The 23,550-nt window shown below is 37.7% G+C and overlaps 1 protein-coding gene across 17 annotated transcripts in view; it reads left to right on the forward strand.

Annotated features, from left to right (window-relative positions):
- Positions 1–23,550, forward strand: part of STAG1 (stromal antigen 1) — a 338,918-nt gene that overhangs the window by 250,818 nt on the left and 64,550 nt on the right. For all 17 annotated transcript variants that reach the window (XM_036332484.1, XM_036332482.1, XM_036332487.1 and 14 more), the window contains 2 exons: positions 3,483–3,600; positions 22,319–22,422. In XM_036332484.1, coding sequence (XP_036188377.1) covers positions 3,483–3,600; positions 22,319–22,422 — 222 coding nt within the window. The remainder of the gene's footprint in view (positions 1–3,482; positions 3,601–22,318; positions 22,423–23,550) is intronic.

Consider the following 23,550-nt stretch of genomic DNA (forward strand, 5'->3'; position numbering starts at 1 on the left):
TAATATGCAGGTGTGGATCAACACTGAATATAGAAAAAATTTTAAACTATTTTTAAACTATTATAGTATTGCAGTACTGCGTACTTATTGTTGCTTTGTGTTTTTCTTGAGTATTTTACTGTAATTTTTATTTTTTTTATTTTTATTTTTTAATATATTTTATTGATTTTTTTACAGAGAGGAAGGGAGAGAGATAGAGAGTTAGAAACATCGATGAGAGAGAAACATCGATCAGCTGCCTCCTGTACACCCCCCACCAGGGACGTGCCCGCAACCCAGGCACATGCCCTTGACCGGAATCGAACCTGGGACCCCTCAGTCCACAGGCCGACGCTCTATCCACTGAGCCAAACCGGTTTCGGCTGTAATTTTTAAATTAAATTATTTAAACAGTTTGTGAAAGTTGTCAAGGGTTAAAACTATTTTATCTTGTTTGAAATTATATTATTTAGTGAGAAAGAAAAATATTTGAGTAATATTACTTTTATAAGCTCAATAGCAGTATTACCAAATAATTTTGTAATTAATATTCATAATATATTATCTATCAATGTGTTTGCACAGGTGAACTTTGATTTGTGCACTAACATGCTTTTTGTTATTACAATTGTATTTTCTGTTACTATTATGACACTGGGGAATGACAAGCTAAACCTAAAGAGCACCTGACTGAATAAGCTACTTGGCTTAGAAATGAGTGGGAATAGAGTGGTAAAGAAAGTGGAAAAAATCTAGAAATTTGGGACTCTTAACAGATTTCGTACTGCTCAGGAGTTTTCTCGTGTTTCGCACGCCATCTGTTAAGGACCACTCACGAGTGTTCTCGTTTTTCACGCCCATGGAAAAAGGAGCGAATCTAAATACTTATGTAAATTTTGTTTGGTCCCTCTTCATAGAGGAAAATGTTTTACGCAGTACCATACGTTAAAAAAGTACTAGGAACTCTAATTGTTTTTGTAAATAAAAATGTTATAATTATTGAAAAACAACACCTAAAGTGCATTATGATGATTTAAATAATGTGCAGTTTGCCCAAAAACGTGCGGTCCCTGGCATATGTCTTAGAGATTTCTATGCGGTACACAATGTGTTAATTTTACTTTGGATAAAGTATTTTTGGTTTGTGTTGGAATGTCTTGGAAGAAAAGAAACTTAAAAGGTTTTATTAACTGCTCAAATTTGAAAATGCTGGAGAAACTGTAGGAATAGAGAGTGGGACAGTCAGCATATATGAAAAATAAAATTCCAGATAAATAAGTGAGTCAGTTGAATGAGTTGGGGTTAGGGCAAAATGGAACAGAAAAATAGTGGAGTTAACAATTTGTTTAAAGTAAATTGGGTATGAATAGAGCAAGAATAAAGTCAGAAACAAAGCTAGCTGGAGAGCTGCATTTGAGTAAAGGATATGTTTAAGAACAGTGTTTTAAATATGTATACAAATTACCTGGGGTATTGTTAAAATGCCAGTTCTGATTCAGTAGCTCTGGGGTGGGGTCTGAGGTACTGCATTTCTATCAAGCTCTCCTAGGTGATTTTTATGCTTCTGGTCAAGGAACCACACTTTGTAGTAAGGGTTTAAATCATTGTTTTCTTTAAAAGCAAGTATATGTTGTGGGTAAAATACTTAACGATTGTGAATATTTAAGATAAAACATTAAATACTCAGTAAATATCATTCTTGTGATAGACCATTTCAAACTATACCCTTAGCCTCCTTAGTATTTAGAGGAACAGGATTCAAAGTATTATGCAGCAATTCAATGCAGTATGAAAATTTGACTTTAATAGTATAATAGTAACAACAGATTCAAAAATTGATATGGATGAGACATGCAAATACTATTTAAATTATTTGCTGAAAAGTTTAGGGAATAGGATGATCTAGGTTAATTATTAATTGAGGAAAATGTTTTAGATCTCTGAAAGCCCAAAGACTTTTTTTTCTTTTTAATATATTAAAAGGCATAAGTACAGTAGTTTTATGCAGTTTTGTTTTTTATTTAAAGTTATAATTTGTAACATGTATTGCTGCTTTATTTTTAGATGGTATTACTGTATCCTGTTTTTACTGTTGTTTACTAAAGTGTTACAAGAACATTAAAATATATTTCCTAGTTCTCCTCTATGGCATTCTTGTCAGCTGCATAAGTGTTTCTAATTGATTCATGATCATAAAATTGTCTTGTATGATCTCCTATGTTTCACAAGAAACATTCTTTGTTAAAATCTCTTTACTTATTCTGTTATACTAGTGTATACCCATCACTGCCATCTAATCAGGAGACGTGTGTGTGTGTGTGTGTGTGTGTGTGTGTGTGTGTGTGTATCATGAGGCATTTAAAGAACCAGAATGTGAGATTTGAAATGCAGTGGAAATGAAGTATAGAATTGTGAAGGTCAAATGAAGCAGAACTTTAAATTGATCATCAAAATGCACATTGAAGTTAAGAATAATAGTGGAATTGGCATGTGAGGAAGAAAACCAACTCATGCCAAATGTGCCAAGCTATCAGACAACCAGTAGATCTAAAAAGCTCTACATTTTGGGGACATTACTCATGAGAAAACCAAGTACGAGCACATATAACTGAAATAAGAGTTATATAAAATAGTACTTATCTTTCGATGTGCTATGTACTCTTCTACTTTGTTCCAATTTTTGAAACTTTGGTCTCAGTGCATTAAATTAGTTTAACAGACAATGAATGGGCTGCAATCTGTCGCTTGGAAAACACTTATCTACAAAGTGGTTTAGCTGGATATATGAGCCTCAAAGATGGAATAATTTTTATGCAAGGATGGAGAAGTTAATTGTAAGTAGCAGAAACAAGAACAATGCAAACACCTTCTCTGCTTATCTTCCCTGAAGAGCTTTATTGGAGTAATCTTCATGGTTTAATGGCTAACAAGTGGGAGAGAGTTTGGTATGAAGTGTTAGATGAGAAACTTGGTGTTTGTTTATTGTGGGTACATATCAAGAAAATTGTCAAAAGTAACGAACAGCAAAAATGGGGGGGAGGGTGAAGTGGAATGTGGAGTGCATTAAGTTAAATGGACATGAAAGTAGAAAAGAGAGATGGAGTAACTTTAACTTTTGACCTTAACCAAAGGTGACAAAGATATAAAGTAAGTATTTAGGCTGGTACCAAAGTTTCAAATGCAATTCACAGAGAAAGTAATTGATTTCCTTTAATAAATAAATTTTTAAAAATAGAAGAGACAATCCAAGAATAGTGAAAAGTGTTTATAATTTCAGGTATTCTCTTCATCATATTCTTTTTCCTTGTCTATAAATGATGTCATTTACTACTATATAAATTTTTTTTAATTTGAGTCTACATAATACATTCCATTGATAGTGGAATACATTGGAAACATTGTGAACAAGCCATTTTAACTATGAAGAAAATGGTTTATTAGCTCAAATATTAGTAGTTTCTTCATTAAATGTTCTTCAGTCACACTTGATTTGTTGTTTTTAGTTGCACGAACATGCAGCCTACTTGGTGGACAGTTTGTGGGAGAGTTCTCAAGAACTGTTGAAAGACTGGGAATGTATGACAGAGTTGCTATTAGAAGAACCTGTTCAAGGAGAGGAAGGTATAGTATTGTGACAAGTTGGTTTACAAATTGTTATGGTATCCATTAATAATAATAATACCATCCTATATAGCCCACATCTTAAAAATGAATGTATGCAGGAATGCTGTGTGTCTTTTTGCAAAAAGAACAGTTTGTCTCCTGTAACAAGTAAGGATGTGTCAATAGCTTTTAACACCTTTCTAGATTAAGATTGCTACCATGCCACAAAAGTTTTTTAAAATCCATGTGTCTGGTAATATTCAAATGAGTTTTCATTGTATTGATTTGAGACACAAAATACTGACATAGTGTAAAAAAAAAAAAAAAAAAAGAGGGTGTGGGGCATCCAGGATCTTTTTGCTATATTTGTATGTGAACTTGGAAAGCCTTTGACAAAAAAAATTTAGACTAGAACCATACCCCTTTGTTATATTTTCTTAATTATTAAAATCAGAAAGTAAAAAATAATCATTTACCTAGCTATGCAAGAAGTAGGGAGTTATTATTGCTATAGGATAAGTTCTGAAGTATGTATCTTATTACATGTTGCATAATAACATGAACAGCAAAGTGGATATGTATGTTTAATAAAGTATTTATACTCCTCAGAACTAGAAATGCATTTTTCTATTTATGGTTTATTTTTCAAACTAGCTCACAATAGTGCTTTAAAGCACTGCTGTTTCATTTAATTCATACAACATTCCTGCAATGTAGATGATACTTTGATGTAAGTGAGGCTTGTAGTGAACATAGACTTCAGAATTAAAATAAATAAATTCATATTTTTAACTCTATGCTTTGTGACTGAGGTCCTCATTTTTTCTGACCATTAGGTTCCTTTGTAACAGATTATTTTCCCTATATATCTTACATTGTTGTAAGGATTAAATGTGATTAAACTATTCTCTGTTCTGCTTTCCCTGTTCTATATGGTTCAGAATCTTCTGGGATATAAAAGCAGAATGAAAATAAATAAATAAATGAATAAATAAATAATAAAGTAAAAGCACAATGAGCCATCTCCTGCAGTAAACTACCCAAATGGGTCACCAGGAGACCATCTCCCCAGTGTTCTTTCTTTAAAAAAAAAAAAAAGTGACACATTTTATTTATTTACTTACTTATTTATTTTAATCCTCACCCGAGGACATGCTGAGAGACAGAGAGAAACATTGATCCTTTGCCTTCTTACGTGCCCCATCACCAGGTATGTGCCCTGTCTGGGAACTGAACCAGCAACCTTTCGGAGCACAGGATGACACTCAACCAACTGAGCCACTCTGGCTAAGTCCCCATTTTCTTTCCTAGTAGTGATGGTAACTGGCATTATCTACTCTGGTTTTGACAAATTTTAATGGGAGAAACAACTGGTATGCATCATATCCAGATACATTCCAGTAAACTGGCCCAAATTGCCTCTTTTAAACTAAAAATATTTGCCTCATAACCTCATTCTTAATCTAACACAAATCCTTCCCAGACATTTCCCAGATTTTATTTCAAGATGGAAGTTATAGTACATTTGGCTTTACCTCTGATTATTAATACTCAATTTGCATGGGTTTTTTTCTCCATATCTTTGGTAAGAAGGTGGTCCTATTACTAAGTTGACAGAACCTTATGCTTACAACGTCAGACTTAACTGTACTCTGAATTTCTTTCACATTTGTGATCACAGGAATATGAACATATATTCTGTGTGTTTTCCTTTTATACCTGTATACATTCCTGCTAAGTTCACTCATTCATTCTATTTCTGACTAATCTTAATATATTCTCTAATAAAATCAATTGGGTTAGAGCTTCTTCTTTATTGTGATTCCAAGCCTTTTTTTTTTTTTCCTATTTTTGTGATCACAGGAATATGAACATATATTCTGTGTGTTTTCCTTTTATACCTGTATACATTCCTGCTAAGTTCACTCATTCATTCTATTTCTGACTAATCTTAATATATTCTCTAATAAAATCAATTGGGTTAGAGCTTCTTCTTTATTGTGATTCCAAGCCTTTTTTTTTTTTCCTATTTTTGCAAGTCTCTCTTTTTTTTTTTTAATTATTATTTAAATCTATTTGAGGCAGCTCTGCCTCTGTATCTATTATTGTTCAAAAGTTTATAATGGTCTCTATTATCCATGAATGAGTGAGATAATGTGGTATCTTTCCTTCATTGACTGGCTTATTTCACTTAGCATAATGCTCTCCAGTTCCATCCAAGCCATTGCAAATGGTAAGAGTTCCTTCCTTTTTAGAGCAGCATAGTATTCCATCGTGTAGATGTACCACAGTTTTCTAATCCATTCATCTACTGATGGGCACTTAGGCTGTTTCCAGATCTTAGCTATGGTGAATTGTGCTGCTATGAACATAGGGATGCATATATCCTTTCTGATTGGTGTTTCTGGTTTCTTGGAATATATTCCTAGAAGTGGGATCACAGGGTCAAATGGGAGTTCCATTTTCAGTTTTTTGAGGAAACTCCATACTGTCTTCCATAGTGGCTGCACCAGTCTGCATTCCCACCAGCAGTGCACAAGTGTTCCTTTTTCTCCACATCCTCTCCAGCACTTGTCGTTTGTTGATTTGTTGATGATAGCCAGTCTGACAGGTGTGAGATGGTACCTCATTGTTGTTTTGATTTGCATCTCTCGGATGATTAGTGACTTTGAGCATGTTTTCATATGACTCTTGGCTTTCTGAATGTCCTCTTTTGAAAGGTGTCTATTTAGGTCCTTTGCCCATTTTTTTTTTTTTTTTTGATCAGCAACCTAGCCAGGATCTCTAGCCAGGATCTCCAGCCAAGTTCTGGTCTGGATCTCCAGCGAAGTTCTGCTGTTTATTGTCTTGTTACATCCGTATTTATCCCAGTTGATTTTAATCCTGTCAATTTCTATTACAAAGGTTAGGGCGTTTCTTATCTCCATTCCAGGGAGTAAAGATTATGTAGCTTAAGCGTGATTGTTTGTAGTTAAAGTGATTAACTACCCGCCTGGCACTTAGTTAAGGAGTTTCATCCCCTCCCTGACTTCAGGGAAAAATCCCTACCTGGGGAAACAACCTTTCTAGGAGAGGCATCCCCTCCCTGACTTCAGGGAAAAATTCCTACCTGGGGAAACAACCTTTCTCGGAGAGGTGACCTTGGTTAAAACACACAGCGCTAAGGGGAGCAAACATATTAAGAACAGTATGCTATATACGCCAGGTCCCTTGAAACATATGCTGTGCAGATGTTTCTTTCCTGCAGCGACTGTGTCAAGCAGCAAGGATGGACCAGCTTCCGGCAATTTTCCTTGCTCCGCTTATGTCTAACAGAGAGCAAAATGGGTACTAAGTGGAAATTATTACTTTTTACTACAAATCCTTTCATATTTTCTGGATCATTTTCCTGGCCTTTATACCATATACATTTCTATCGGCTAATTCCTCATTGCCTACAATATTCATTTCAAATCTTATATTCTCAAGAGTCCTACCTTGACCCCTATATTCAATACAAAACTGGGAACTCCCACTTAAGCACTTTTCACCTGTTTTTATTATACTGTCTATCTTTGTTTTATCACTCTGATTCTCTCCTACTTTTCTGTTGTTTATTATTTACTGTCAACCTTGTTATAATATTTGCCCATTTTTTGATTGTATTGTTTATCTTCCTTTTGTTAAGTTGTATGAGTTCCCTATAAATTTTGGAGATTAGGCCCTTATCAGATATGACATTGGCAAATATGTTTTCCCACACAGTGTTTCTCGTTGTTTTGTTGATGGTTTCTTTTGCTGTGCAGCAGCTTTTTATTTTGATGTAGTCCCATTTGTTCATTTTCTCTTTCGTTTCAAGTGCCCTAGGAGCTGTATCAGTGAAGAAATTGCTTCGGCATATGTCTGAGATTTTGTTGCCTTTGGATTCTTCCAGAATTTTTATGGTTTCCTGTCGTACATTTAAGTCCTTTATCCATTTTGAGTTTATTTTTGTGTATGGTGTAAGTTGGTGGTCTAGTTTCATTTTCTTGCATATATCTGTCCAATTTTCCCAACACCATTTATTGAAGAGACTATCTTGGCTCCATTGTATGTTCTTGCCTCCTTTGTCAAATATTAATTGAGCATATTGGTTCGGGCCGATTTCTGGGCTCTCTATTCTATTCCATTGATCTATATGCCTATTCTTGTGCCAGTACCAGGCAGTTTTGAGAACAGTGGCTTTGTAATACATCTTGATATCTGGTATTGAGATCCCACCTACTTTGTTCTTTCTCAGGATTGCTGCAGCTATTCGGGGTCTTTTTTTATTCCAGATGAATTTTTGGAGAGTTCGTTCTAGATCTATGAAGTATGCCGTTGGTATTTTAATGGGAAGTGCGTTGAATTTATAGATTGCTTTGGGTAGTATGGACATTTTAATGATGTTGATTCTACCAATCCATGAGCACGGTATGTTCTTCCATCTGTTTATGTCTTCCTCTATATCTTTTTTCAACGTCCTGTAGTTTTCTGAGTAGAGGTCTTTTACCTCTTTAGTTAAGTTTATTCCTAGGTAGCTTAATTTTTTTGGGTGCGATGGTAAACGGGATTGTTTTTATAATCTCTCTTTCTGAAAGTTCACTATTGGTGCATAGAAATGCCTCAGATTTCTTGGGGTTAATTTTGTATCCTGCTACATTGCCAAATTCATGTATTATGTCTAGTAGCTTTTTGATGGAGTCTCTAGGGTTTTGTATGTATAATATCATGTCATCTGCAAATAACGACAGTTTTACTTCCTCTTTTCCAATTTGGATGCCTTTTATTTCTTCTTCTTGCCTAATTGCAATGGCTAACACTTCCAGTACTATGTTGAACAGGAGTGGTGAGAGGGGGCATCCCTGTCTTGTTCCTGTTCTTAGGGGAAATGGTGTTAGTTTTTGTCCATTGAGTATGATGTTGGCTGTGGGCCTGTCATATATGGCTTTTATTATGTTGAGGTATGGTCCTTCTACTCCCGCCTTACTGAGAGTTTTTATCAAAAATGGGTGTTGAATTTTGTCAAATGCTTTTTCTGCATCAATTGATATGACCATGTGGTTTTTTTCTTTCAATTTGTTTATGTGATGTATCACGTTTATTGATTTGCAGATATTGTACCATCCTTGCATCCCCAAGATAAATCCTACTTGGTCATGGTGTATGATCTTCTTGATGTACTGCTGGATCCGATTTGCTAAGATTTTGTTGAGGATTTTGGCATCTATGTTCATGAGGGATATTGGCCTGTAATTCTCTTTCATTGTATTGTCTTTACCTGGTTTTGGTATTAGGGTGATGCTGGCTTCATAGAATAAGCTTGGAAGTGTTCCTTCCTCTTGAATTTTTTGTAGTAGTCTGAGGAGGATAGGTTTCAGTTCTTCCTTGAATGTTTGGTAAAACTCCCCTGTGAAGCCGTCTGGTCCTGGGCTTTTGTTTGCTGGAAGCTTTTTGATGACTGCTTCAATTTCTTCCATAGTTATTGGCCTGTTGAGATTTTTAGATTCTTCCTGATTGAGTTTTGGAATGTTGTATTTTTCTAGGAATTTGTCCATTTCCTCCATGTTGTCTAGTTTGTTGGAGTAGAGCTGTCCATAGTATTTTTTAACAATCATTTGTATTTCTGTGGGGTCTGTTGTTATTTCGCCTCTATCGTTTCTGATTTTGTTTATTTGGGTCCTCTCTCTTTGCTTCTTGGTGAGTCTGGCTAGAGGTTTGTCAATCTTGTTTATCCTTTCAGAGAACCAGCTCTTGGTTTCATTGATTTTCTGTATTGTTTTTTTGGTCTCTATGTCATTCATTTCTGCTCTAATCTTTATTATCTCCTTCCTTCTGCTCACTCTGGGGTTTTCTTGTTGCTCTCTTTCTAATTCTTTGAGTTGTAGAGTTAGATGATTTACTACCATTTTTTCTTGTTTTTTGAGATAGGCCTGTAGAGCTATAAACTTCCCTCTTAGGATTGCTTTCATTGTGTCCCATAGGTTTTGGATTGTTGTGTTTTCATTGTCATTAGTTTCCAGGATGTTTTTAATTTCCTCTTTGATCTCATTGGTAACCCAATCAATATTTAATAGCATGCTATTCAGCTTCCAGGTGTTTGAGTATTTTGGGTTGTTTTTATTGTAGTTTATTTCTAATATTATGCCATCGTGGTCTGCGAAGATGCTTTTTATGATTTCAATCTTCTTGAATTTGGGGATACTTTGCTTGTGACCCAACATATGGTCTATTTTTGAATATGTCTTATGTGCACTTGAGTAGAATGTATATTCCCTGGCTTTGGGGTGAAGTGTTCTGAAGATGTCTATTAAGTCCATCTGATCTAGTGAGTCATTTAGGATTGCTGTATCTTTGCTGATTGTTTGTCTAGAGGACTTATCCAGTGATGTCAGTGGTGTATTAAAGTCCCCTACTATGATTGTATTGTTGTCGATCTCTCCTTTGATATCTTCCAGGAGTTTTTTTATGAATTTGGGTGCTCCTGCATTGGGTGCATATATGTTTACCAGGGTTATATCTTCTTGTTGTATTGATCCCTTTAGTATTATGAAGTGGCCTTCCTTATCTCTTGTTATGGCCTTCACTTTGAGGTCTATTTTGTCCGATATAAGTATTGCTACCCCAGCTTTCTTTTCCTTTCCATTTGCCTGAAAGATATTTTTCCATCCTTTAACTTTCAGTCTGTGTGAGTCCCTTCTAATGAGGTGGGTTTCTTGTAGACAGCAGATGTATGGGTCATGTTTTTTTATCCATTCAGCCACTCGATGTCTTTTGTTTGGAGCATTTAGTCCGTTTACGTTTAAAGTTATTATTGAAAGGTACTTGTTTGTAGCCATTTCTGTTTTTGTGTGGCTGTTTTCTTTCTGAGCTTTTTATTTCTTATTTTTATACCAGTCCCTTTAGCATTCCTTGCATTGCTGGCTTGGTGGTGATAAACTCTCTTAGCCTTTTTTTTTTTGTCTGTGAAGCTTCTTATTTCCCCTTCAAGTTTGAATGATAGCCTTGCTGTATAGAGTATTCTTGGATTCAGTCCTTTGCTTTGCATCACTTTGTAAATTTCTGTCCATTCTTTTCTGGCCTGATGTGTTTCTGTTGAGAAATCATTGGATAATCTAATGGGAGATCCCTTGTATGTAACTTTCCGTCTCTGTCTTGCAGCCTGAAAGATTCTCTCTTTGTCCTGAACATTTGCCATGGTCATTATGATGTGTCTTGGTGTGGGTCTTTTTGGGTTCACCTTGTTTGGGACTCTCTGGGCTTGTGTGACTTTTTTCTTCCCCACCTCAGGGAAGTTTTCTTATATTATTTCTTCGAATAGGTTTTCTAATCTTTGTTCATCTTTCTGTGGTTCTGGCACCCCTATTATTCGTATGTTGTTTCGTTTCATGTTGTCCCAAAGCTCCCTTAGGCTCTCCTCCTGTCTTTTAATTTTTTTCTCCAATTGCAGTACATTTTGGGTGTGTTTTGCTTCCTTATCTTCTAATTCACTAATTCGGTCCTCCGCTTCTCCTAGTCTACTGTTGATACTTTCAATGGTGTTTTTTATTGCAGCTATATCACTCTTCATTTCTTCTTGGGTCTTACTTAAATTGTTGATTTTTTCATCTGATTCTTCTAGCTTCTTCCATATGTTATTGATTTTTTCATCTGTTTCTTCTTGCTTCTTGCATAGGTAGTTGACTTTTTCATCTGTTTCTTCTTGCTTCTTGCAGAAGTTGTTGATTTTTTCCTCTATCCGGTTTATGCACTCTAGGACCCTTATTCTGAATTCTTTTTCTGTCATGTTGCATGCCTCTGTATTACTTAGCTGCTTTTCTGGAGAGTCCTCCTTCTCTTTCCTTTGGGGGTTTCTTTGTCTACCCATGTTTGATCTCACTGACATATCTAGACGTTGAGTTGTTCAGTGGCTGCTCCCTGGGTGGCAGTGATTCCTTGGTCTGTGGTTGCTCTTCGGGCGGTTGCGGTAGCAGCTGCTCTTCAGTTGGCAGCAGCTCCTCTGGTGGGTGCTGTTCACAGCTGTGGTGGCTCTTCTGGCTGGTGGGGGGAGGTTTCACGTACAGCTGCTGTTCCTCAGCAGAGGGTGTGGTGCTCAGGAGGCTGCTGTTGCTTGGATCTGCTGCGTTGATTTAAAGGCACAAAATACAACACAACAAGGCACCACGTACCAGGCACTAAACCCAAATATATTCACGATATTAATAACCCCAAATAAAGGTGACCACCCGCATTAAGAGAATTAGGGGATAAGGAAGAAGGAAGAGAAAAAGATAAAAGAGAAAAAAGAAAAGAAAAGTGGGGACCAAAAAAAGGAGTGCAAAAATGAAATTGGGAAAAAGGAGGGGGGAAAATAAAAGCGAGAAAAGAAAAGAAAAAAAAAGAGCGAAAAGAGAGAATGAAGTGGAAGAGGGGAAGAGACTTTTTATATGAGGAGAATACTCCTATAGAACCGCCACTAATCCCAACAAATTCCAGCAACAGCTCCCTGGAGATGAATGCAAACTAGAAACAACCAATAATATAACGATGAAAATAGAATGGAGAACACTAATCCCAAAATAAAATAAAGAGAAAATAAAATGGCACTTTAAAAAATGGTAAAATGGTAGCAGTAATAATACTGGTTAAAAATAAGAAGGTAGTAATTAAAAGGGTAAAATCAGGTGATGGAAAAAGAAGGGGGAAAAAAGGAGAAAAAAAATTGGTTTCTTAGTTAAAAGGTGAAAAAAGAAAAAAAAATTTGCAGTAGTGAAGGTCCTTCGGTTCTTCTATTCTTCAGTCTGGCTCACCTTAGTCCTGCCAGGTGTTCAGGAGAGTGTTGAGTTTCCCTGCGATACACTGTTCCTCTGTGTTGTAAACCACAGTCCTTATTTTAAAGCAGGCCGTATTTGTTTCCCAGACTGCCTTATTTTGTGTTTAGCAAAGAGTCAGTTTGTGGCTCAGCCTCTGGGTGGCAGTGTTCTGGGGTTGGCCTCTGAGGCTATACGGCTTCTCGCACTTAAAACTCATTTGGGGAGGTCCTTTTTTTTTTTTAATCACCCCATGCTTTATAAGGTTATTTCCAAGGAGAAAGAAGGCAGGGGATATAAATTAAGGGAAGAGCCAAGGAGATATGCTTTGGTATTGTTAACTTTTTACTCTCATTTAAATAAGATGTGTAAGTCAGTAAATAGTAATTACTAAGTCTGTCAATTATCAGGGTGTTTTAGATGGATTTAACCTCATTAAAATAACTGTACTATCAGTTGTTTTGCTGTGTTTCAAATTTAGTTGGCATTAGATTTAATTTTCAGTCAAGAAAATTAAATAAAAGTTGGCTTGGGTTTGTTGGTTTGATTTTAGCTAGAAAAATGAGTTATAAAACGGGGGGGTTAAGTAAATCATAGTTTTAGGGTATGACTGAATCTGGGAAGGCAAGGCTGGGGAAATTATGTATAACAAGTGCAGGGCCGTATTTATGTCAGAACACAACTTTTTTCAAGTGTTTGTCCAAATGTGTGCTCTGTCACATACAAGTTCTGGCATGGAATGGCATCCAAATCAATTTTCTGTGCCAGTATTTTGCTATATTTTAGGATAAAAAATTTTATTAGGAACTTGTTGGTTTTTTTTAAGATTAATAAGAAATTATTATATTTTAGGTAGGTAGAGTGTGATAGGTGTGCCAGTGGGTGAAAGTTGAGTTAACAGTTGGAGATAGATGAGTATGATTTGAGAAAACAGACACATTATCAAAGACTACCATTTAAATCACAGTAGCTTTAAGACTACTTACTTGCAATGTCTTCATAGGACAGGGAGTTTTTGTTGAGCATGTGTATGTATTCTCCCGCAAAGTCAAATTGCTGAATAAATTTTTAGTATAATGTGAGTGTCTGTGTAACAGGTAATCGCAAAACCATAACTAACTAATTTAACTTCTCTGTGCTTCAACTTTTTCATCTATTTAAGCCCTAGTTGGTTTGGCTCAGTGGATAGAATGCTGTCTTGCTGAGTGAAGGGGCCCAAGTTCGATTGTGGTCAAGGGCACATGCCCGGGTTTGTGGGCTCGATCCCCAGTAGGGGGCATGCAGGGGGCAGCCAATTAATGATTCCTCTCTCATCATTGATGTTTCTATCTCTCTCTCTCTCCCTCTCCCTTCCTCTTTGAAATCAATAAAAATATATTTTAAAAGCAAACAAAAAAACCTTTGATTAGCATTCAAAAAATTATGTGATCCAGTTGATGGGTGAAGTAAATGTGGGTAAATGGAATTCTTCAAAGCAGGCAATCATTAACTCATTTATAATTTCAAAATATTTTATTAGTCGTCTTCTATGTACTAACTAGTATACTGAGCACTGAAATCAGTTCACTGTCCATATGGAGCTTACATTCTAGTGGAGAATGCAGACCAAAACCAAGTAAACAGAGTAATTTCAGGAGTTTATAAGTGAGGTAAATAATAGTAATAATGAATGGTCCATCTTTAGATTGAATCCTGAAAGAAAGATCTCTCTGAGGAGGCTACCTGTGAGCCAGGTATCTCAGGGATGAGGGGGCTTGCCATGGAAAGTGCCAAAAAAGCATCATCTAAATAAAGGAAATAGCAATTGCAGAGTATCTGAAGCCTGGTGATATTTACATTCCAGGAGCTGGAGTGGTAAAGCATAGTGAGCCAGTGGCACAAAATAAGAAAGAGGCAGAGGCCAAATGATGTAAAATCTTTTAGTTCATGAGTGGACTTAATTCATTCCGAGTGTAATCGGAGCCACTGAAGGATTTTAAACAGGAGAGTGATGTGGTCCAATTTGTATTTTAAGAAAAATGCTTAATGTAAACATGATTTGGATTAGGCAGAAGACCAGTTAGGTATCTTTTGCATTGGTTTCTATGGGAAATGAGAACAAAAATATAAAAGAAGATGAATTATAAAGAAGGGAAGAGCCCTAGCTGGTTTGGCTCAGTGGATAGAAAATCGGCCTGCAGACTGAAGGGTCCCGGGTTTGATTCCGAACAAGGGCACATGCCCAGGTTGCAGACTTGATCCCCAGTGGGGGGCGTGCAGAAGGCAGCCAATCAATAATTCTCTCTCATCATTGATGTTTCTATCTCTCTCTCCCTTCACCCTTCCTCTCTGAAATCAATAAAGATATATTATAAAAAAAAAAAAAAAGAAGAAGAAGAAGAGCCTGTGGCTGAGTTTTAAAGATTGTGGACGGGGAACAGAAACAGGAAGAACCAAGAGAAGTAAGAGCCCTAGCAAGCTTTAAAAAGGATAACAGATAATTGTACTCTATAGAAACCTAGTTAAGAGAGGATTCAAGAGAGCTGTGCTTAATAACGTCACATATTGCAGAGGAGAAAAAGGACTAGATGATTTAGGTCACTGGTGACTTTTAAGCACTTCTTTTCAGTAGTAGTAAGAAATTCATGGTGATAATAATGGGCAAATGGAGATGATATACAAAGAGGTTTCCATAGATTTCAAAGTTGTATAATTATCTGATGATTTCTAATCTAAACAGCTGCCTATTTATTCCAGGTATTGTATTTGGTTCTTGTCTATGGCTTAATACTTGCTTTGCTTTTTTTTTTTTTTTTATTGTTGACACTTACAGGTGCTCTCCTCATCCCCCCTTTGTCCACCTCCTCCCAGCCCTCGCCACCCTTCCCTCACTTCACCAATCTGTTTTCTGTCCATATGTTCTTTGGCTACTCTCTTCATCTTCTTTTACCCATCCCCCACCCCCCACCCCGGCTTTGCTTTTGCTTTTATTATTTGGTTTTGCTGTCATAATCCCAAAAGGGATTTCAATTAAATTTCAACCACCCTTGCCTAAGTGGATGGTTTCAAATTACAAAGTAAATAACAAAATTGTTGTTAATGGGCACTGGGTACAATTGGGTTATTTTTCAACACCAATATGGAGTTCAGTATATAGTAGAGGAATGTGTCCATACTTGAGATAACTTGTTCTCTCCTTGCTTTCCATAGAACTAGATTTTTCCCCTAAATAAAAGTAAATGCATTTAGTTCATAGACAATCTTGCCGTGCCTTTATCCCTAGCCAAATGTGGAAAATTATGAAATTCTAGACTCATAAAAATAGAAACTTAGTTGTTTTATTGGATGGAAAGCTTTTTTATATTATTAGGCATTGGATCAGGGAGTATAAATGGAAAAGCTGAAGCTATTTCTTGTGGTTTTCCTACAACAAACTAAAGTTCATGTATTTTTCCTAAAGCTATAGAATCTTAAAAAAAAAAAAAATGATCAAATTAGGCCCTGGCTGGGTAGCTCAGTTGGTTGGAGTATCAGGCTATACACCAATAAATTGAGGGTTCAATTCCTGGTCGGGGCGCATACAAGAGGCAACTGATTGATGTTTCTCTCTCTCCCTCCCTCTCTCTAAAAATCAATAGAAACATATCCTCATGTTAGGATTTTAAAAAAATGATTGAATTAGGATGTGCATACATATTCTTATATAGGATGATTTTGGTAAATAGTAAAGGAAAAGATGTTATGTCTTTGCCTTTTCATTGTTCTTGCCCAAGTTTATTTTAAAGTAATTAGTGTAAACTTCTAAATTTATAAGTCTTAATTTCTTTTCATTCAATTTATACCTGCTCTTTCTGTAGTCTCCACATCTATAGGTCTTTTTTTTTTTCAGGTTTATTTTTATTTTTTTTTAATTAAATCTTTATTGTTCAGATTATTACATTTTTTCCTCTTTTTTCCCCCCATAACTCCCCTCCTCCCAGTTCGCGCTCCACCCTCCACCCTCACTCCCCACCCACTGTCCTTATCCATAGGTGCACGATTTTTGTCCAGTCTCTTCCCACATCTCCCACACCCCTTTCCCCCCCAAGAATAGTCAGTCCATTCCCTTTCTATGTCCCTGATTCTATTATGATCACCAGATTATTTATTCACTTGATTCTTAGATTCACTTGTTGATAGATGCATATTTGTTGTTCATAATTTGTATCTTTACCTTTTTCTTCCTCTTCCTCTTCTTAAAGGATACCTTTCAGCATTTCATATAATCCTGGTTTGGTGGTGATGAACTCCTTTAGCTTTTCCTTATCTGTGAAGCTCTTTATCTGACCTTCAATTCTGAATGATAGCTTTGCTGGATAAAGTAATCTTGGTTGTAGGTTCTTGGTATTCATCACTTTGAATATTTCTTGCCACTTCCTTCTGGCCTGCAAAGTTTCTGTTGAGAAATCAGCTGACAGTCGTATGGGTATTCCCTTGTAGGTAACTGAGTTTCTTTCTCTTGCTGCTTTTAAGATTCTCTCTTTGTCTTTTGCTCTTGGCATTTTAATTATGATGTGTCTTGGTGTGGTCCTCTTTGGATTCCTTTTGTTTGGGGTTCTCCGCGCTTCTTGGACCTGTAAGTCCATTTCTTTCACCAGGTGGGGGAAGTTTTCTGTCATTATTTCTTCAAATAGGTTTTCAATATCTTGCTCTCTCTCATCTTCTGGCACCCCTATAATTCTGATGTTGGTACGCTTGAAGCTGTCCCAGAGGCTCCTTACACTATCCTCGCATTTTTGGATTCTTTTTTCATTCCGCCCCTCCGGTTGGGTGGTTTTTGCTTCCTTGCATTTCAAATCATTGACTTGATTCTTGCGCTCCTCTGGTCTGCTGTCAGGAGTCTGTATAATATTCGTTATTTCAGTCCGTGTATGCTTAATTTCTAGTTGGTTCCCCATCATAACATCGAGGGTCTCATTAGTTTTCTTGTAGATCTCATTAAGTTTATCGGCGGCTTCTAAACAGTTCTTGAGAGACCTTAAAAGTGTGGTTCTGAACTCTATATCTTCCATTGACAATTTTGTCCTGTTTCTTTGTCTCCGCATTTTGTTATGCTTTCTTGGTGCACCCCCTAGTGGTCTTTGTGCGCAGTCTTGTAGTTAAGCCTTGATTTTTGTAGCTAATACCAGGGAGGGTTTGACCTCCAGGCCAAGTGGCTGTGAGAATCAGCTGTGTCTGCAGTGAGAGAACTTCTGTCCTCTAGGGAGGTGCTAATCTAGCCCTTGCTGAGGCTATCTGGCAAATGCCTCTGTGCAGGGCTTGGGCGGGGCCGGTCGCACAGGATCAACAGGGTGGGCCGGAGAGAGCAGTTATGGCTGCTCTCAGTCCTGTCCCCAGGGGCTCTGCCTCTCTGAGTCCCAGCAACCACTGCAAACCTTGGAGAGAAAGCTGCACTCGCTCTGACCGAAGCCAGACAGTCCCGCTTCTCCCGTTTGAGTCTGGGTCCCTAAAGACTCGCCCGTATCTGGAGCTCAGAGTCTGCGACTCCCTCCCGATTGAAAACGCCAACCGCGCCCTCCGCCGCCAGCCCGCTCCACGCACTCCGCACCTCAGAATTTGACTTCAGCACTGCGCCTCCTCTGAGTGTCCGTATGCGTTTCTCTTTCCTCCTAGTTGTAGGACTTCCACTCAGCCAGCGTTCCTGTGGTTCTGGGTGATGTCCGTTCCGTCTTTTAGTTTCACTTTTGAAGTAGTTGTTCAAGGTAGCAAACTCCGGCGTTAACCTATGCCGCCATCTTGGTTCTCCTCCTGGTCTTTAACACAGTTAAGTACACAGAGGAAAGGAGACAGAGTGAAAAAGGAAGACAGAAAGATAGAATTAAACTATTCAAATTAGTCTCAAAATCTATCTTTAAAAATACATAGGATTGAATGCAACAAGGAAAGTACAGAATCAATGAAGAAAATGATAATGTTTTGTTAAATGACCTAAAATAAGACCTCAAAAATGAAGAGGGCTATCCTATATTTCCAGCTGGAAAGATTATATAAATGTCAGTTATTCTCAATATAATGCATAATTTTCTTAAAATACCACTCTGAATTCTACTATGAGTTCTGTGAGGTAAAAAGGAACTGAGTAAAATGATTTTAAAGTTTATAGAATTTTAAGCTTTTGTAAAAAAAAAAAAAAGGCAGTGTGGCATAGTGCTTAGGAGCACAGATTCTGGAGTCAGACTACATGAGTTCATAAATGGCTTTACTACTAAGTGAGTGCTTTGAAAAGTTATTTAACTTTTCTGTGTGGCTCATTTTCCCCATGTGTGGAGTGTGAGGATGTTAGTTTCTATCTCTTGGAATTGGTCTGAGGATAGAAAAGGTTAATGCATATAAATCACTTATAACAGTGTCTTCTTATGCATAGAAAATGGTTAATCATTTGCCATTAGCATTAGAAAATTTTTAGAAAAAGAACTAGGTAAGGGAATCTTGTTCTACTAAATATTCAAATTAGGTGAATTGAGTTACATATTAAAGTATATTATAATATACTAGAGGCCCGGTGCACGAAATTCGTGCATGGGCAGGGCCCCTAGCCTGGCCAGCAATCAGGGCCGATCTGTGGGGCGACCGGGGGGCCCCCACTGGCACCCGCCTTGGCTGACCTGGCACTGCCCGCTCGCCGGCCCCACCCCCCGCTGCTGCAGCTGGTCGACTCCATCTACAGGGCAACCAGCAGGATGATCGGGGGGCCCCGCTGGCACATGCCTTGGCCAGTCTGGTGCTGTCCACTTGCTGGCCCCAAGCCCCGCCACCACTGTTCACCTCCCACTGTGGGGCAACCAGCGGGGTGATCAGAGGGCCCCCACTGGCACCTGCCTTGGCTGTTCTGGGGCCTGTGGGCTGGGGGCAGCTCCTGCATTGAGCATCTGTCCCCTGGTTGTCAGTGCGCTTATAGTGACCGGTTGTTCCGCCAAAACCCTAATATGCAAATAGACCGAACAACCGATTGCTATGATGTGCACTGACCATCAGGGGGTGCGTGCAGAACATGGTGGGCACCGGCAGTAGGCAGCAGAGTGTGGAACATGGTGGGAATTGGCCGTGGCGGGATGGTGGAGCAGGTGAGCGGGGGCGCTAGACCAATGTGGGGCACCAGTCGCTGTCACTGGGGCGAGTCTCTGGTGGTTACTGAAAATTCTTTGCTCCCACACTCCACGTCCCACCAGATGCTCGCACCTGCTGCTGGTGCCGGCCGCAATCGCTCCGCACCATCAGCGAGTGCAAGGGGGGCCTGCACCATCAGCGCATGGGAGCAGCGATGACAGGAGTGGGGCTGCAGTGGGCGGGGCCAGTTGGGGGTGCGGAGGATGGGCCAAGACCCGCCCCCTGTGCCCACCACAGCCTTGCAGCCCACAGTTCCATTCAAGGTGCATGAATTCGTGAACTGGGCCCCTAGTAGGATTATAAAGCTGCTGTAATCAAAACAGTATGGTATTGTAATAGAAATAGATACATTAATGAAACTAAAAGAATCCAGAAGTAGATCTAAGTATATATAAGAACCTAAAATATGTCAAAAAGTGACATTTAAATTCAGCAAGGAAAGCTTGTTTATTTAATGATGTTGGAGTCATAATTGGCTCTTCATCTGGTGGGAATAAACAGGCCCACACTTTATACCAGCCGTGGGCAAACTACGGCCCGCGGGCCGAATCTGGCCCATTTGGCTGTTCTATCCGGCCCACGGAGCCGAAAGAGCGGAGGGTTCTCTTGCTCTCCCCTCCGCTCTTCACCAGCAGCAGTGTTAACATGGCAACGTCGGGAAACATGGCCGCAGCTCCTTCTTCTGAGTCCAGTTTAAGAACCCATTGTGGCCCTCGAGTCAAAAAGTTTGCCCACCTCTGCTTTATACTATCAGCAGAAATAAATTCCAGACAGATTAAAAGTTTATAAGCAAGTAAGGACAGACGGGGAGGAGGAAAGAGGGAAGGCAATGAAAAAGAAAATGTATTTCTGTTATCTCTAGAACAAGGAGACCTTTGAAAACAGTACAAGAAACCCAGAAACTTTTTTGTATGTGTATAAGATGATGGATATTAACTAAACTTACTGTAATCATTTCACAGTATATGTCAAATTATTATACTGTACAACTTAAACTTATACAGTGCCATATGTCAGTTATATCTCAATTACTGGAAAGGATGAAAAGAAACCAAGAAGCTATTAAACAAATTGGTACACATATAAGTTTGTAAAAGTTAACTCTCTTTCTCATAAAACATACTATACCCTGACAACAAAAAAACAAACTGTGAGAAAAAGTTTGTATTGTTTAAAAAACAAAGTTACTATTTCTAATATACAGGAGTTTATAAAGAACTAAGGTGACTAACAGTAGAAGATGAGCAAAGAATAAACAAAAATCTCAGATAAAAACTCAAAATCAATAATCCACTAATTAGTAGATAAGAAGGAGCAAAATAACAATGAAATAATCATTTTTCATCATTGGATTGGCAAGAATTAAAAGGCTTTATAACGTTCAATGCTGGCAGGGATCTGAGAAGCCAAACATTTTCATGATTGCAGTTGGAAGAGTAAACTGCAATAAAGAAACTTTGTCAGTATCAAGATTTTAACCTTTGACCCAGTACTCCTCTTGGGAATTTATTCTGCAGAAATTAGTTACAGAAATATTTCTATATTGATGATATTTATTGCTGCATTGTTTATAATGACAAAAATTTGTAAACAATTTGAGAAGGTTGACTAAATTGTGGAGCAAATTATGTAATAATTATAGATTTATAGAAGATAATTATTCATATAATTTTGCAGTGACAAGGAAGATATTCAAAATCTACTGTTAATGGAGCCCAACCAGTGTGTCTCAATGGTTGAGCATCAACCCATGAACCAGAGGGCATGGTTCGATTCTCAGTTGGGGCACATGCCCACGTTTTGGGCTTGATCCCCAGTAGGGAGTGTGCAGGAGGTAGCCGATCTGTGATTCTCACTCATCGATGTTTCTGTCTCTCCATCTCTCTGAAATCTATAAAAACATATTTTTTAAAATTGTATTGTTAATATAAAATGTATATATAATATAGCATGATCTTTTTTATTATTATTATTGACTTCATAGAGGAAGGGAGAGGGAGAGAGATAGAAACCTCAATGATGAGAATTATTGATCAGCTGCCTCCTGCATGCCCCTACTAGTAATCAAGCTCGCAATCCAGGTATGTGCCCTTGACAAGAATCGAACCATGACCCTTCAATCCGCAAGCTGAAGCTCTGTCCACTGAGCAAAACTGGCTAGGGCAGCATGATCTCTTTTATTTAAAAAAAACAAAAAGACAGCTTGCCTTAACTGGGTGATTCAGTTGATTGGAGGATCAACCCATACACCAAAAGATTTCAGGTTCAATTCCCTGTCAGGGATATACCTAGGTTGTGGGTTTGATCCTCAGCCAGGGTGCTCATATGGGGGTCAACCAATCAGTGTAACTCTCTTTTTTCTTCTCTAAAAATCAATAAAAACATCCTCAGGTGAGGATTAAAAAAAAAAATTTTTAAAGGTACCTTGTTATCTGAGCTTTCAAATGATATATAAGGAAATATAGTAAAATTCTGCCTAACTCAGGAGCCTGGTAATAGAAGAGACCAGGTATTAGAACAGATCAGAGTTTACCCTCTTTTTCTTTATATACAGTGTCCCCCAAAAATGTATATATACTTTAACTGCCAGTAACTCAATTTTGAAAATGAAATGTATTTTAATAAACATTGACTTTATAATTATACAAAGTGTGTGTATACATTTTTGGGGGACACCCTGTATTTCTTGCTTGACTTCTTCAAAAAAGAACAAGGTACAGAACTTCAGTGTTTAAAATAATAGAATATATTCACAGTTTTTTATAATTGATTTTATATGCATTTTTATTATAAATCTCATGTTAATGTGTTTTGTTTCACCTTAGCAATGTCTGACCGTCAAGAGAGTGCTCTAATAGAGCTAATGGTTTGTACAATTCGTCAAGCTGCTGAGGCACATCCTCCTGTGGGAAGGGGTACTGGCAAGAGAGTAAGTTATACTAGTAATAAATCTACAAAAAGGGTTTTAATGTAATTAACTGTCTTAAGTATTTGAAAATGTCATTGGTATATGTATCCCTAAAAACATGATATTTTTGTAAATGATTCATGCTGTGGTATTTCATCTTCGTATTGTCTGCTACATTCAGGTTCCAAAAATAGATTCTTTCCTTCTATGCTTTTTTAGCACCTATACCTGCTGCTTCTAGTCTAGTACTTTTAAGAAATTTTGTATCTATATCTGTTAAAAGTGCAAGGCAAACTGTCTGGTTTGTATGCTCTTCCATTTAGCAACTCATCTTCAGATGGTTATTTTCTTTGTGCCTTTATTTCCTCAGCTGTAATATGGGGGTTAATAATACGGGTTTTATTGGTATTAAAGATGAGTTGAGATAATCACAGATGGGAAGAATCTTTCTGGTGATATGAAGAGGTAGGCAATTCTTCTGTGCAAAAAAAACCCAAAAGTATAAAACTGGAAAAATTGTTTTTAAAAAAAAATCAAGCGTCTGGGACTTCACCAAAGTTTAAAAACACACACACAACAACACCAATTTGAGAAGCATTTTTCTTGAAAAGCTGCTAAAGCTTCTGTAAAAGCAGAGCCTTCTTGCCTGGGGTTACATACAGTACACACACACCCCTTAAGTTTGATTGATGAGATCTGTAGTTTTACCAGAGTGATACTGTATACAAAAACCAACAGCTGTTAAGGGACTAGTGGGAAAAGTCCCTTTTTCAGCTAGAAATGGCAACTTGGTAGAAACAAGTAAGGAATACCCACATCTTTGATATTCAGAGGTTGTATACCCAGTTGATAACAATGGACAAGCTAAGAATCTAACTAAAAAAATCCTGGAAATGAGAAATCCCTAAGAGGATTAGATAAGCTCTCCACACCTCCTTGGATGACTGGGAAATCTGAGAGACCCTGACCTAAAATAAAAGTCAAACCAAACCGAACTTTGACTATGCTCTTAAACCCACAGACAGATCAAGTCTCATAAGGGAGAAGCCTTATAGATTTGAGGTATTTGAGTATAACGTTTGCCCAAATCATTGACCAGTAATCTGTTGAAAAACAGAGGGGACTCCTAGCAAGACAGGCTAAAAAAAA

The sequence above is a fragment of the Myotis myotis genome, unplaced genomic scaffold (assembly GCF_014108235.1).
Source record: "Myotis myotis isolate mMyoMyo1 unplaced genomic scaffold, mMyoMyo1.p scaffold_m19_p_13, whole genome shotgun sequence".
Lineage (NCBI taxonomy): Eukaryota > Metazoa > Chordata > Mammalia > Chiroptera > Vespertilionidae > Myotis > Myotis myotis.